At 37.1% G+C, this 15111-nt stretch overlaps 1 protein-coding gene and 1 non-coding gene across 2 annotated transcripts; both read left to right on the plus strand.

Moving 5' to 3' along the window:
• The first annotated feature begins 4236 nt into the window (after positions 1 to 4236).
• Positions 4237 to 4308, plus strand: Trnac-gca (transfer RNA cysteine (anticodon GCA)). The gene has a single exon. It is a non-coding gene; the product is annotated as a tRNA-Cys (tRNA).
• A 4217-nt stretch (positions 4309 to 8525) lies between these two features.
• Positions 8526 to 11575, plus strand: LOC131791771 (DBH-like monooxygenase protein 2 homolog). The gene is made up of 3 exons (XM_059109153.2): positions 8526 to 8825; positions 9316 to 9462; positions 10699 to 11575. The coding sequence occupies exons 1-3, from the start codon at positions 8559 to 8561 to the stop codon at positions 11035 to 11037; spliced, it is 753 nt and encodes a 250-aa protein (XP_058965136.2). The 5' UTR covers positions 8526 to 8558; the 3' UTR covers positions 11038 to 11575.
• Positions 11576 to 15111: the final 3536 nt, after the last annotated feature.

Consider the following 15111-nt stretch of genomic DNA (forward strand, 5'->3'; position numbering starts at 1 on the left):
CACATGGTTGCACCATGCGGGTGCAGCAATAACTTCGTAATTATTTCCTAATCAGCCGTGATCCCGTTGGTTTACGCCGGGTGCGCTGCCAATTGATCATGTACATTGTAATGGCGAGCAAATTTTTAAGTCGTAAGTGATTTGATAATCTGGCACCTACAACAGAGAGGAAAAAAGATGAGAAGGGAGAAGAATAGATTTTTCTCAGTGACAACTTTTTTATTGAGAGAGTTAGATGCCTATGTTTGTTTTTTAGACTGATTATGGTTGCTGAGAAAAAGGCTTTGTTTCCCAGTCTCGTTTAATTTCTTACTTGCTGCTTGCACCAGTGGAAAGGTGTCTCAGAAAAGATATATCAAACACCACGTTTTCGCCGCACGTGATTTCTCTCTATCACTGTTGATAAAGATTGAGTGCCAGCTATGGTTAATTTGGGGAACCAATATAGTTACATCTGATTTCTCCATTCTAATGCGATGTTCATCTTGTTGTATGGAGGTCACAATTAGCACCGCCATCGATGCAGGAACTTTTTCCGACTCCCTTACAGCGTTAAAGATCCTGTACTGTTAGAAAAGGCTCCTCTAACATCTAAGGCAGTTTCTATGCTCGTGTTTGAACTAGCGTCGATTTAAAAGAAATTTTCTTGGTACCTAACCCAAAGGAAATGATGGCAAACTCCGGGAAAGACTTCTCAAGAATAAAATTGTGTTTTTGTAATCTTTGATAAACTGATAAAGCTCTTTAGTTTTGCACTGATAAATTAAAAGAAACTTATTCAGCGGCAACTGATGATATCAGCCTTGTTTTGAAAAGAAGATAAGCTTGAAATTTAGCTGTGATTTGTAGCAAGCGAATGAAGTGGGTAAACAAGGAATTCATCTTTATTTTAACATGTTTGTCATATTAATTATCTAACTGCAAGAAAACGGGGAAGCAATTCATAAACTTGGATCTCAAATAAAAACCATGTGACAAATTGCTTGCTTTAATTTTACGTCGGCATCTGATGAAGCTGATATTAACAGTTATTGATTTTCAGTGAAATATTGTTCAAAATATTTCACCAAGGCGATTGGTTCGGGCCAATGGATCTTCGTGATAGAATTTAAAATGAAGCATTCAAAAACGGAAAAACAAAGTTAAATTAGGTCTACCGACGAAGAAATCGTCTTCAGATTTTTATCTCTGTGGTTGAAATTAAGAACCTACCATTTATTTCAGAAATATTTTGGGTTGCCGAGGCAGTAGGTCAGTGAAACTCAAAGAAGTATTGAAAAAGGACATTTAATATCCTTGTACACATAGGGAGTCACCGCTCTAGGATTTTCCTTTGTGATATTTTTTACGAATGTTTTTAGGGCGCGATTCTTGAACGTGCAGAGACCTGTTATCTCACCTCTGAATGCACAAGTAAGATAAGTGAGTTTATTTTCTGCGTTTTAACCAAAAAAAATTTGATTTTGCGGCTGAATGGACGACACATCTGTAAAAGTAATACAGTTGTTATTGCGCGTGTGAAACGGCAATACCTCACGGCATGTACTGTTTTTAATGACATGGTAATTGTGGAACTCTGTGTTCATTGACATCGCACTGGTGGGTTCCACATCAGGATTGAAAACTGTGAAAACTACTCAGTAAAAGTTGATAAGAAAATTCTGTAGATATCAAAAAGTGTTGCTTGAACCCCCCTCTGAGAATTAATAATTTTATGTTACTGTTATCCAATTAACGTATCTCGTGATAAAGAAATATCTCGGAAATCTTGGAACGAGACTAGAAACTAAAAATTCAAGTGCGCTTCCTCGTTTGACCAACATTTTGAAATAAAAATCCTCGGTTTCAAAAGAAAACTGTAAAAGTTTTTTTTTATTTTTCTTTTTAATCTTTGCAGTTATTGTTATTTTCATGTTCCGTTTTGGGTAACATCTCTCACAGCATGACTTCGCACATTAAATTCTCACGTAATCACGAAGTGAAAAACAACAATTTAGCCCACAAAACAGAAATATGAAAACATTGAAATTTCGCCTGAATCGTATTTTCCGGCTCTGATCGAGCATGTCTGAATATCTCTGCTCAGCAATCCTTTCACAACAAGTTCGGGAAATAGAAAACAGACTTCAAAAATCACGCGTGATTTATTAACTCCATTTGTTCGGTTATCGGCAAACTCCTTACTCTTCCAATTGAGCTGCAGCCTTTCTCTGAGCCTTGATAAACGAAAATTGTCACCATAAGTAATGGAAAAGTTTTATTCTGTGGAGCCCGGGAAAAAATTAAGGATTCTTTTCTTTCTACTGAAAACAATGCGTCATTAGTGGAGCCAAGTAACTTGGGTGTTTTGATCTTCACTACATATTTTCTACAAAGTATTTCAGGTTTTTCCCCATGTATTTTTTTTTCTGATTATCAAGGGTTGCGTTCAAAGATCGAGAGTAGTATTGATTTACCCCAGGTCGAAAGATCGTTCAATTTCCTAGCATGGTAGCCATATATGTTTCCTGTACCGGATTTCAGCGTAGAGATTATTGATTGTTCCGTGAAGTTCTGTTAAAGTAATTTTGCTACAAATTGGAAAATGATGCGTTGTTGAAAGCTTAAAGTAATTCAAAATTATGTCCAATTCACTGCTCAGCGGTAGAAGACAAGTTTCCTTGGATTGAAAATGTTTTGTGTTACATAGATTTAATAACATGTTCCTCTAAAGGCCTAAGATTTAAAGGTCTTTCTCAGATTTTGTTTTTTTTATTCGCAATTAGCTGAATCCCACGGAAACCAAAGGCCATCTGTTAATATATTTTTTCCGCATGAATCAAAATATAATGTAACTTTAAGTAATCTCTGCGACGCAGGATAACTCTTAATTTCCTCAAGTCTCGTATCAAACGATTCTTTCTGTCAATTAGTACAAAAACACTTCCTATGTTCCTTGTCTACATTGTGACACCGCTGGATACAATAATTTTCCCTGTTCCAGGCGATTTCAATTTCTGAACATTTATACCGACTGCTCTGTAGACCTATCACTAAGTAGGCTTAGTTAAGATACCTATCTGCAGGGAGACTAGAATCAAGTGTTTTCCTTTTCACTCACTATATCTCGTTAGTATTTTAGTCTTGAATATTTCGTCGAATAAGTTTTTTTTTGACAAGTAAAAAGAATTGCTGCTGAAACAGCTGGAGAGGATCGACAAAAATTTCTTTCAGCGAGGGAAGTGACCTATAGGAAGCTTACGCTGAAATAACTTGGCGAAGATTATTACTTTTGTGTCGCTAAGAAGAACTTAAAATGATCGCGACCAAGCTCCTTATCCTAAGTTGGGTTATTGTTATGGAGTTAAAATCCCAAGAAACTCGAAGCTTTAAGGTTTAATTTCCTGCTTAAGATAAAAGGTTTGACAACATCAGTATGCATATTCCTAGCGATTTTCTCTACACACTTCTTATGATAGATTCAAGGAGAGTTTGTTTAACAATCAGCAGCTTCTTAAGTCACTGATCATTTTCACTATTCTCATGACGTTAATGTTTGATAAATGGTTATAATGTGGGCAAAACTGAATTAAATGCTGGTTACTTTTGGCAGTTTTAGGGTTAAACAGTCAAGTTACGTTGAGCTGTTTTTGTCTGTGTCACAAAAAAGTCGATTGCTGCGGCTTACTAGGAAAACATTTAAAATAGTGAATACATGTATCAGCCGATCAAGCGCGGAAAAAACCGAGTGGCCGAGTGGCCGAGTGGAGCCAAATTAAAAACTGCATTTCATTGGTTGATAGTTTGACGCGAGTTTCTGACCAATTACAGCGTATTACACCAAAATCAAAGCAATTTCGGTAATATTTCAACAAATTATGGAAATAATGAATATAAAATCAGGTTAATAGACATTGAGAAGATCACGGGTCATACAAAGCCGCCGAACACACTCGCGGATCAGCGAGGACCCGTTAGAATCCATGCGCGACAAGCCGGCTTCTTCTGTGTTGTCAGCAAATCTCATGTACTACTGCGCCTTTAATTCCTCTGCCTAACAAGCATACGAGCATACATACTGCAAAAAAAACAACAAAACGACTTTGCTTCAATCTAGAATTTATTCGTAGATTAAAGAAACGACAATCTCTGGGCTCTCTACAAAGTCCCCCACATATAACAAAGCGAGGACTCATTAAATTTGAATGATGCGTCATGTGGCCTATTAACTGCAAAAATTTGCCATTCATTCATTGCGGGGGCATAGCTCAGTGGTAGAGCATTCGACTGCAGATCGAGAGGTCACCGGTTCAATCCCGGTTGCCCCTTTTAACTTAAAATTTTTTTGAATGGCTCTTGAAAAAAACCCATACAGTTGGCAATACAAATCGTGCATCTCTTGCATTTTTCAACTAGAGAAAATGATTATACCGAAATGAAATTATTTGACCAATACATAAAATATCTTTTTTATGCTGACGAGAGAGTAATGAATCGGTAACAAAAAAAGATGTAAAATCATCCCTGACTGAAATGGGCAAAAGAGTACTTATTCGTTAAAATAAAAAAGCAAAATGCCAACTTTATGTGGGGTAGATTTTTCGTAAATAATCATATCTAAAACTGAGCTTTTCTGCGTTCTTTGAAAGTCTCAGGAAGTAATTTGTCATAGGAGTACAAAAAGGAAAAGTCCCTAAAATTATTTAATTTATATTTTCATTCAATTGATGACAATTCCAATATCTTAAACACCCGGCCTGCCGTTGAAGTCATGGTTTATCAGTTGCAGATAATGTGTGCAGAGATTATCAACATTGCCATATCCGTCCAGTGACCATATGTTCAAGGATAAAGGGTGAGTTTTTTTTTTGTCCTGACGTTAAAGATGGTGTTTTTAACGTTTGTGCGATTATGCCGAACTTTAAGGTAGACTTACATTTTTTCATCCTTCATTCCATATGCCTTGTGTTCTTCGTGAACCTAAAGTACTGAATACTGTTGTCTTATGCTAAAAATTTTACTTTCGACTATAGTCAGCATAAGACCAAAGGTTCAGTTTAAACTGATTCAGTACCTCCTTGATCAAAGCGTAGGACCTCAAGCAATTACCTTGCACAACCGCGGACTTCCTTGTTTTCCGCAAGCCCTATAGCTTTAAGTGATATAGATAATCATCGCTTGTTCGAGGAATCAGGACAGTCAAGAGATTAGAAACTCCAGTGCATAATCTTTTGAGACAGTGCAACTCTACAACATGTCTTGCAGAACCAAATAAGAACTTTATGTTGCAAAAAAAAAAACATCAACAACAAATCTTCATTTCGTCGAAATGTCGCATCCGGCCTTTGGTTATGTGTAACTAGTCAGGGGAATCTAACAACTGTAATTTTGAGTTAAGAAAGCTTTAAAAACATTCAAGAGCTATGCAAGAGTCGAGTCTCACTGGCTCAGCATATCTATATTCTAAAGAGTTCAAAATTTTATGGTTCCTATCCTTTTACACACACTTATTAAAAAAGTAGGTGGGGCTCTGTGAAGGCGCGGAGAGAAAAAGGGGTCTAGAGTTGGGTTGCTTCACGCGACCTGACCCAAAAATCCCCATTTTTCGCTATACTTTTACACTGTACACCAGGAACAGACTTTGGACCTCCCTTTTTCGCCACTTGGAGAGAAATGATTGCTGTCCAGCGCCAAGAGCAGGAATGAAGCCTTTGGAGAGTCCTCCACAACTTAGCTCGGTATTTACCAATTCATTACACTATGCTCATTTGACTTTGATTACCTAAGAAAATTTTTTTTAGTTCATTTTTATATACTTTTGAATTAACTTCTTAAAGATGATCGACACATATAATGTCTAATAGACCTCTTTTTAACTCTTTAAGTAACTTTAGAGATGTACAATTTCTAGATCTAATGGAGAAAAAATGACATGGAACTCAGCATTTCAACATTTGCAGAAAATGAATGTTTTCGCAATTATCTACATATAACAACAGAAGACATTCAGGAAACTCGGAATTGTTGAAATTATATCAGGAGTGTAAGTAGTATCAATAGAAAGATTCCATACTGATTCCCTGTGATCAAAGGAAATCCAAATAGCGAACCATCTCAAGATTTGAAAAGTAATTTCTGTTTGGTTGCAACCCGATTAGAGAAATGTTCCTTATTAAAATTTGATTTTTCAATAATGGCTGAATACGTGATTCATCACTTCATAGTGCCTCTGGTTGGTAAGAAGGAGACAATGGTGGGGATACTGCCAATTAGGAATCAGTGCTGATTGGTAATGGACGTCGTGATTTTTCGAGTATTCATTTCTTTCTCAAAGATCCTATTCTTAGGCATCAAGATCGTGGTCTGTACTTGATATTCCCCCCTTGTCCCCAAAATCTAACTTAAAGCTTACAGTAAAGAATAAAGCGACAACCAAAATATAATTACTCTTCTCTGTTTATAAAATAACAAGTTGAAGGTTGCGATAGTAGAAAAAAAGTCGGATTGAGCCGGAAAAAACCAACCGATGGCCTCTCGTAACTTCGTTAATAAGCCAAATTGCCATTGACAATGTAAACACACTTAGGTTTTGAGTAGGCTTTTACGTGTGATAAAAACAAAGCAACAAATTGTGTATATTAGATATAAGCCAGTTAGCAGATGGAAACCTTTCAGGGCTTGACCTCGTTATGATCCTTACTAATTACGACACGCTTGAATCGTTCTTTTTCATGATTTGAGTGTCGTAAAATGTTACCGATGATAAGTTGTAAGCGCATACAACAATAGCACTGGAAAGATTCCTTAACTTCTTGGCAGCTCCTTGCAATAAATCCTATGTTACTTGAGTACCAATTGAACAAAGAGGTTCAGAGTAAAGACTATTGCGATGGTCATGGTGCTTAGGTTTAGTTGAAATCCCAAGGCTTTTGCCGGTTTTAGCGTTGCGAGAGGCGGTGTGCTCAGGTGAAATGTTGTGAGCTTCGTACTGTCTTGACTTGAAACATCGACCGTTGGAATAGCTTCAACTACGATTCTATGAGGTTCACTACTGTAACCCTTCCGAGAATGTTTGCTGAAGCTGCTTGGGTCGCGTGCATCGTCGATTTTATTATACGCCCACAGTATGAACACACTGGTGGTCATCTATACATACATGTAAGTAGAAATGACAAAAAACGTGTTAAAACTGATTTAGGAAATGTTTTTTACGAACATTATTATTCAAATTGTCCGAGTATTTCCCAGACTACAAAATTTCTAATTCCTATAGCTTTTGGAAACAAACGAAGATGATTTCTGAGCGCTCTAGAGGAGACCGTTGCTAAAAATCGAGAACCTGCATGAGTCAATTTTGACAAACGTCAACTTACGTTAAACTGAATATCCTCTGAATCACTCGTGATCCTTGGACGATGGAAATGGAGTGTTGTGATCCCGTCTTGCTTCGAGGCCATGTCCAACATGTAACTTTGCTTCAAGTCCAAGACTGGAGCAGTGAGCCCAACAGTGAAAAAATCCTGAAGATTGGGAATGACATTTCTTCCTTTGATGAGTTCATAGCTCCAACGCGACATTGTACCATGTTTTTAATTAAAACACTTGTTTGATAACCTCAAGCAACTTACTCTAGCAGACAAGATATCTTATTAATTCGTTAATTATAGCGAGTGCACAAGAAACAACTTACATTCAAATAGGGAGTTCCTGCCCGGGTCTTTCCACCGATAATCACATCATAGTTGTTCATTTTTTTTGGTGTGAAGGTAAATCCAAATCCAACCCATCCCTCTGTCTTTACGTTGAGTTCGAAATGCAACTCATCGTGGTCTTTTTCGTACCTCCAAGAAACATGAAAATTACCATTGTCAAAGGATAAGGTAGAGCCATCTAATCCATGGTTGAAACAAGCTGTTAATACTATCAAAACTGAAAACCTATTTGAAATCATTTAAAGATAATTAAAATGTCTTTTTCTCCTCTTCTTGATTTCTCCTCTCTCTGACACACGAATTTTAATCGTACAGCACAGTTCTCATTGTAAGCTATTGTTTACCGTTGGACAAGGTACTACTATATCATTATTTCAAGAAGGATTGATTTAATATTGTAGTATTGGACGATTCTGGAGCTACACCGCTGCGGGAGAATTGTCACGTTTTCGTGCTGTTTGCCAAATCCTTAGAGGCACGATTAAGTCACACGCTTTGACATGATGCGGAATTGAGAATTTATTGACGAATCTTCGAGAATTGAATAAAACATGCCTAGTCTTAATCTATATTTTACAACAAAGGTAACTGAATGTTATTTTTCGATCAAGTTGCGAGCGATACACGTATTTGAGTCAGTTTTCGTATTGTAAACGACTTGTCTTTTTTGTGGTAGCGGTAACCATGGTTGATAATGGGTTTCTGGTTACACTGAAATGCTTTTAACTCAAGGATTAACTCGATATAGGTATAAAAGAGGGCTCTACTCCCAAAGACTCAATATCTTCCTCGAAAATATTGGCGAATAAAGTTAATCCGTATGACAATATCACATGTTCCACCTTGGTTTTCTATACGTTTCTCGCAATGTCGCAGTTGTTCTTCTCTGCTCTGATTTTACTTTTCGAGTTTTCTATTGTCCATCCCAAGGAAACTTTAAATTCTGTTTACCTCGATGGAGAAAAAGCATTTAAAATGTATTGGGTGTACAATGATGGCACCAATACAGTCAATTTTGTTTTGGAGGTTAGCACGCTCGGATGGGTCGGTTTCGGATTTGCCAACAAAATCAACAGAATGAAAAACTATGATGTGATTGTTGGAAAGATTGAAAATGGAAGGGGATGGCTCACCGTAAGTTCCTCTCTGTGTATTTAAATCTCTCTCTTCTTTGGAAGTTTTGAATCTCAATTAGAAAAGTAGCACGATTTTTATACTTTACTTAAGTATGCATGTCGAGAGAGAAACAACGCACCAGCGAGGTAAATAAATAATTATTTTGGTTTTTAATCCGTCCTTGGTCACGCATTTAAAATAGTAAATCGGCAGGAACCACCAGCTTATCCGGTTCCACTGATTTGCTTTCGCTTTCTCAGTCTTAGTGAGAGCAATCTATTTTAAAAAAAATATGAAAATGAACAAATTCATAATACAGGCACAGAATGTTGTTAATGCAAGATTATTATATTTGCTGTCTGGCTTGAAGTTTTCTCTATGTTCGTTCAATTTGGTCAAACACCATACAACGAAAGAAGTATTTTGCAAATCATGAAGCTTTTGAAGAAGAAAAATAACATCTTTTCATTTCTCTAAGAGTTCATTTGTAACATTTTGTCATCTCCAGGATCGTTTTACCGGCGGTTATTCAGAACCTTTAGCAGATCTATACCAAGATTATAATCTTACAGCTTTCAATGAAAGCAACGGCAAAACATTCTTGGAATTCTACAGAAAAAGAGACACTGGCGACAAGAAAGACATTGAAATCAAGGTTAGAATGAACTTATTAATTCTATGCAAATCAATTTTTTTCAATACTCTTTATAATTAATTTCTTAATTTTTTATATCGACATCCTTCCCCTTTCAAATCTTGGGTTTATAATGTAGCACTCTCTGTTACCCGAGTAATCAGGAGTGTTTTCGAGACTCTTGACGTCAGGATTAAGCAGTATTGATAACTTCAATTATAAATTACTCGACACCATCATTACATTACAGCATTACAGTTTTTACGAGCCAATAAACTGAGTATATCTATCGAAATGCAGGAATATTTTTTAAGTCGACATTACCACTTCATTCTTTCATGACAGCCGCCACATATCTTTGGCATGTAGTTCGTGAGTTCGGTCCTCAGTGAAACATGTTTTACACTTTCGTAAATAGAGTAAGAGAGATGGTAACTTTTGAGCTCGTTAAAGAAATTGGGTAAGATGTTTTTCGTCTTGTGACGAGCGTGGGACAAGATTCCTCATATATAATATGAGGAATCGAATCTCAGACCTTCGGATTTCGCACTTCGGTGCGAAGTTCACATGACACGCGTCCTTCAAACTGCTGGGATCAACAATGTCGATAACACCATGTTTGTAAATAAAATTAGAGAGATGGTAACTTTTGAGCTCGGTAAAGAAATAGAGGAAGTTTTTCGTCTTGTCACGACTGTGGGACAAAGACAAATTCTGAGTCCTTATGAGGAATCGAACCTCAGACCTTTGGATTCCGCGCTCCGAATATGTTTTACACTTATCACAAATTATTATAATTAGAATTTATTTCTAAGATAAACATGAGCATATCATCCCACTAACTACGGTAGGTTGAAAAAGTACTTTCCACGTCGAGCAAAACAACTTTAGTTAACGCAGTCCAAAGATCTTTGAACTTATAACTCGATTTAGAAGTGTACCTCCGCTAAAAAAACAAACATTGCAAAGGACCACAAACTTAATGTTAAGAGCTGACAACATCATGATTTTAATAATAGGAAAAGATAGAGAGTGATTTCCACGAATGATCTTTTGAATTGCTCATACAAAACGTCGAAAGGAATGAATTTGACACTTGGGATACAAACGTCAGCTAAAACCATTTTGCGAATTGACTGTTAGATCCATTTATCGCCTGCTCGGCTGCTCCCAGATGTCCTTGAGTAGTTCATTTTTTTCTCCTCCTTTCACTTTAAGCTTTAATCTCGCCATTTTTTGACAAATTCATTTTTGCAGCCAGGACCGATGCTTTTGGTGTACGCTTACCACACACTGGATTATCCATCGCCTTATAAAACAAAGCACGAAAAGCAGGGCTTCAAAATAGTCACCTTAATCCCAGCAGATACAAGCACGACCCAGGCACCCAAACGCAGCACCAATGTCAGAAGTCTGAGGCTCACAATAGAAAATAATCAGACGAAAACCACCACACCAGCGCCCTTCACAGCTACATTGGAGGAGACTGAGAAAGCAAGAGTTCTTGGATCCATATCTTCATACACTCGTGGTTCAACTTTCCTGACGTTCTTACTTTTATCATGTTTATTTGTGCAATCGAAAGTAAATTTTTGAACATTCCACCCAATTTATTTTTGTTGTTGTTATTAACTCTTGGCTCATATTTCGAGGTTTCTCCACGCCCACAATATGTGACTTGAAGGTAACATAGGTGCTTCATCATTGCCAACATTTTGCCTACAAACACCAATGTCACTTGTGACTTGAAATAAATAATTGTTGTAGCATAGACCTATATAGAGCACTTTTTTCATTAGTTGAAAGTAATCTTCAAAGTAATGATGGATTATGTGTTAGAAAGCTTGAGTCTAGAGTTGGAAAAAAATAGGAGACTTGATGCTTTGCCAAAAAAGATTCCCACGTATACATTGCCGCTTCCCTTTTAAACTAATTGAAGAAAGACCAGAAAACTGATTTCGCTAGGAAATCTTAATTATCCAATTTTCCTTGAGCTCCGCTTTAATAACTGAAGCCTAAATAAATTCTTTTCCTCAGCGAGGACAATTACCAATGTTTTGTAGAAGGCTAAGAAATAGATCAATTTGTCTGCCATGTGGCTAGATCCAATCACCTCAACTGTCTGAATCAACAAATAAACTGCTCTCACCAGATAGCACAATTTAATGTTCATGATTAGTTGAATATACAATACAGCTTCGGCGATCCCAGCTGAAATCCTGTCGACTTACTTCCCACTCAGTTTGAGAGTCCGAAGGAAGCTGTTTGAGCGACACTGTTTTTTCTAAGCTGTGGGGTAACTCATTCTCCCCGACCAAGCCTATCAGCATCGTATTCATTGAAAGAAAGGTGGGAACCCAAAAATTTGCTCTTAAGTTATCGCGTAGGATTGTATATGTCACACCAAGATTGTCTTTCTGAAGTTAACTATCGATCGAGAAGCAAGAAAATTAATGCAACTATCGCATGCAGTTCGTGTCGCATCTAATTTTAGACTACGTTCTGCATCGCTTTGGCATGCAAAGGTTCATTTAGTTTAGAGGCATCATTTCGAATAAAAAGTAGTTCTGGGTAATTATTTTTTAAACCAAGTTCAACATGATCGTAACTGAAGGCAACAGATTCTGGAGACTAAGACACTGAAAACTTCAGGTTTTCCGACTTCGGTGGTAAATTTGCTGTTATCAACAACGCTTCGGCATGATCAGATTAACCTATTTTGTATTTTTTTTACCTACACGCCAACGCAAGGATATTGTTTGTTTGGAAACTGATCAGTGAATTCTGTGTTAGGAGAGTTTCAGTCACGACAAAGAAATATTTCTGACATTCAGGCATATCATACGTGCATGAGACCGCAGAATTCTTTTTCTCAACAAACTAACGTGATTAAGCATTAGTCGGGATAAGGATGGATATCTCTAGTATAACATTTTAACGAAATTGTAATTCCATCCTATGTGTACTAATTCCTGAGTGGATTATAACAAGGCGGCTTCCTTATCTCTCAAACCTACGCATCGAACACTTTTCAGTTTTTTTCCATTTAAACCACATTTATGAGAGGCTAATTGATATGGAGTTTCCAAACATCAGATGCAATTTTTACACGTCAGATGAATGTGTTTACAGTAAATTACGGTGCAAAGTTAAATGGAAAAATCTAAATATCTAAATAAAATGTCAGTGACTTTATCAAATCTTAGAGTTCTGAAGTAACCAAAACCCAATGGTCCTGAACTTTAAATTATTAAGAGCCAGTGCCAATTTGTTTTTTTTTTAATTTGCGCAAAGGGGATTGAGCCCCTTAAATTCTGGTCGGTATTAATAAAAAAAAAAAAAAGGAAAAATGGCATTGTTATATTTCCGCTGAAATCCTCCTCCTTTAGATTTTGTTCTCGAACTTTCTTCTGAAAGAGATCGCGGTCCCTGATCATAAGTATCCATCTTCTTTTAATCAATCAAGCAATTTTAAAACATGTTTATGTCCTCGCTAAGATAGGAAAACCACAAAAGATATTTTGATACTTCCGGTGATTAAATGCTGTGTTTAAAAAACAGCCAATCACAATTTTTCGATCGATTGTGTGCCTGAACTGATACCCATGATCACCAGTGCGGAAGACAACAAGTTATCTTTGATTATTACAAATATTACGAAAAAGAGATAAAGGCTTGGAAAGCAAGATCCACAGTAGAATCAAAATTTGCTACACTGAAGTCTTTTATACTCAAAGGTCAATGTGGTTGACTTCAGCTCGAATTTGCTACATTTAGAAATATATACTTAACATACTAAACACTCTACTCTCTGAATGACAAGTTTTAATTGGGAATTTTTAATCGCTTAATAACCCTTGGGTGATATCCTGTTCGAAGGGTTCCATTGTTATGAAGAATGGGTGCAAATGGGAACTCAAGATAGCTTGGAAGATTGATATTATTCTATTGGAGATAAAGAAAGTACCTTATCTCTGGATGAAATTCTTTCATTTTCCTCCTCAACACTTGCCATGGCTTAAGTTATTTGATCAGTTGTACCCATTGCGGTTATCTGCGAGGTCATCGAGCGTATGTGAACAGCATCTTTTCTATGGCTAGTGACAAACTCAAAGGCACGCTTGGTTATCTGTTTACAGTATTTAAAAAGATTCTCAATTTCTTACAGACTTTGGAGGTAATTTCTTTATTATCAGGGTGGTTTTGGGTTCTCACAGAATACTTGAATCGACCCAGTTCGGGTGACCTTACTTTTCGGCTTCATATCTCTGTCCAGCAGACTTTGTCTTCTGTTATAACGGTGTGCTTTTTAATACCCAGTGGCTACACCAAAATATTCGATGTTCAGATACACTTTTTTCAAATCTGACCCAAAAGTCCATATCTTGTTTCATGTTTGCGTTAGAATTTCCGAAATCAATTACGCTGAGCCAATTAAAAAAGATATCTTGGATTAAACATCTAGAAAATTTTGTTCTAAAATGTCCTGAATTTGTCACTGAATGTTCCCAAAGGAAAATGGATTCTTCTCAAAACTGTTTTGTCAGCATTTTAGTGCAATGCGATCTGCAACTAACACACCACGAACACTAAACTGTTTCAAGGTAGCAAACGATAACCGGTGAAAGCAGACCCTCTTTCCAGCTTTGAATCTCACGCACTCAGAAAAAGGACGAAGATGGTATGTCTTCCCACAGTCTCTATTAAGAGTCACTCTGCTTAAGGGGCTTATCAATTGAACCCTTACACGGCAAGCTAATTAAAATCTCTCCCTCCCCTATTTTTTCCCCTAGCCTTTCCATGTCGACTGATTCCTGAACCCAGAGTTTCAATATTGGTAAAGTGCTGTGAAAGTGGTCGGCTTAAGAAAGCTTTCTAACCTTGAAGTACGTACAACCTTAAATTCTAAAGTTAAAATCAGATAGGCTTGCAATTTCGTATGAAAACTAACAATGGATGACTGGATCAACAAAACAATTTATTATTTCGATTCTGGCGTGACGAAATCCTTTTAATAGCAAAGTGCAGTGGCGTTATTCCTATTCCAAACCAAACACTATTCCAGGCCATACTTAAGATTTCACGCTCTTGTATGCCTTTGACTGTCGTTATATCTCTGAAAATTTTACATCAACGCATAACTCCGTTAAAAGATACTTTCTGATGTTCCAGACTTTATCTTCTGACTGGAATTCCGGACGTTGTCTTTAAGAGTGTTATCGGAAATTGTGGCCGGTCACAATTCAGACTGATGTCTTGGACCAAACGAAACCTTGTCCAGCTTATGTACTGTAAGGAAGTCACGGAAGAACATCATTAATCATTATTCGGGAAAACTCGGGAATAATCTATTTCCTTCTTCCCATCCACCTCCCACCTCACTTGGATCGAAAAAAAAGGAGGAAAATTTTCCCCTAGATTAGTTATACTAGGCTCGTCACAGATTCCATCGTGAGAGGAATTTCTTGTTCAGCTTTCGCAGTCATTTCTCCGTTATCTTTGTCATCACAAACCGTCGTTAGTGCCGTTTCAAACAAAGATCGAACGCAATACAAACTCATCATGTCAGCGAGGACCAAACAAATTACTGATCATGAGACTCCGTCCAGGAGCAAGATCTGGGGGCTTTTAGAAAGGAAGAAATAGCAGGAGTTTAACTATAGAAGTGCG

Source organism: Pocillopora verrucosa, chromosome 10 (assembly GCF_036669915.1).
Source record: "Pocillopora verrucosa isolate sample1 chromosome 10, ASM3666991v2, whole genome shotgun sequence".
In the NCBI taxonomy this organism is placed as follows: Eukaryota; Metazoa; Cnidaria; class Anthozoa; order Scleractinia; family Pocilloporidae; genus Pocillopora; species Pocillopora verrucosa.

Coding starts and splice junctions, on each gene's coding strand:
- LOC131791771 (XM_059109153.2), top strand. CDS start 8,559: ATGTCGCAGTTGTTCTTCTCTGCTCTGATTTTACTTTTCGAGTTTTCT. Junction 8,826..9,315: donor ATGGAAGGGGATGGCTCACC/GTAAGTTCCTCT, acceptor TGTCATCTCCAG/GATCGTTTTACCGGCGGTTA. Junction 9,463..10,698: donor AGAAAGACATTGAAATCAAG/GTTAGAATGAAC, acceptor TCATTTTTGCAG/CCAGGACCGATGCTTTTGGT.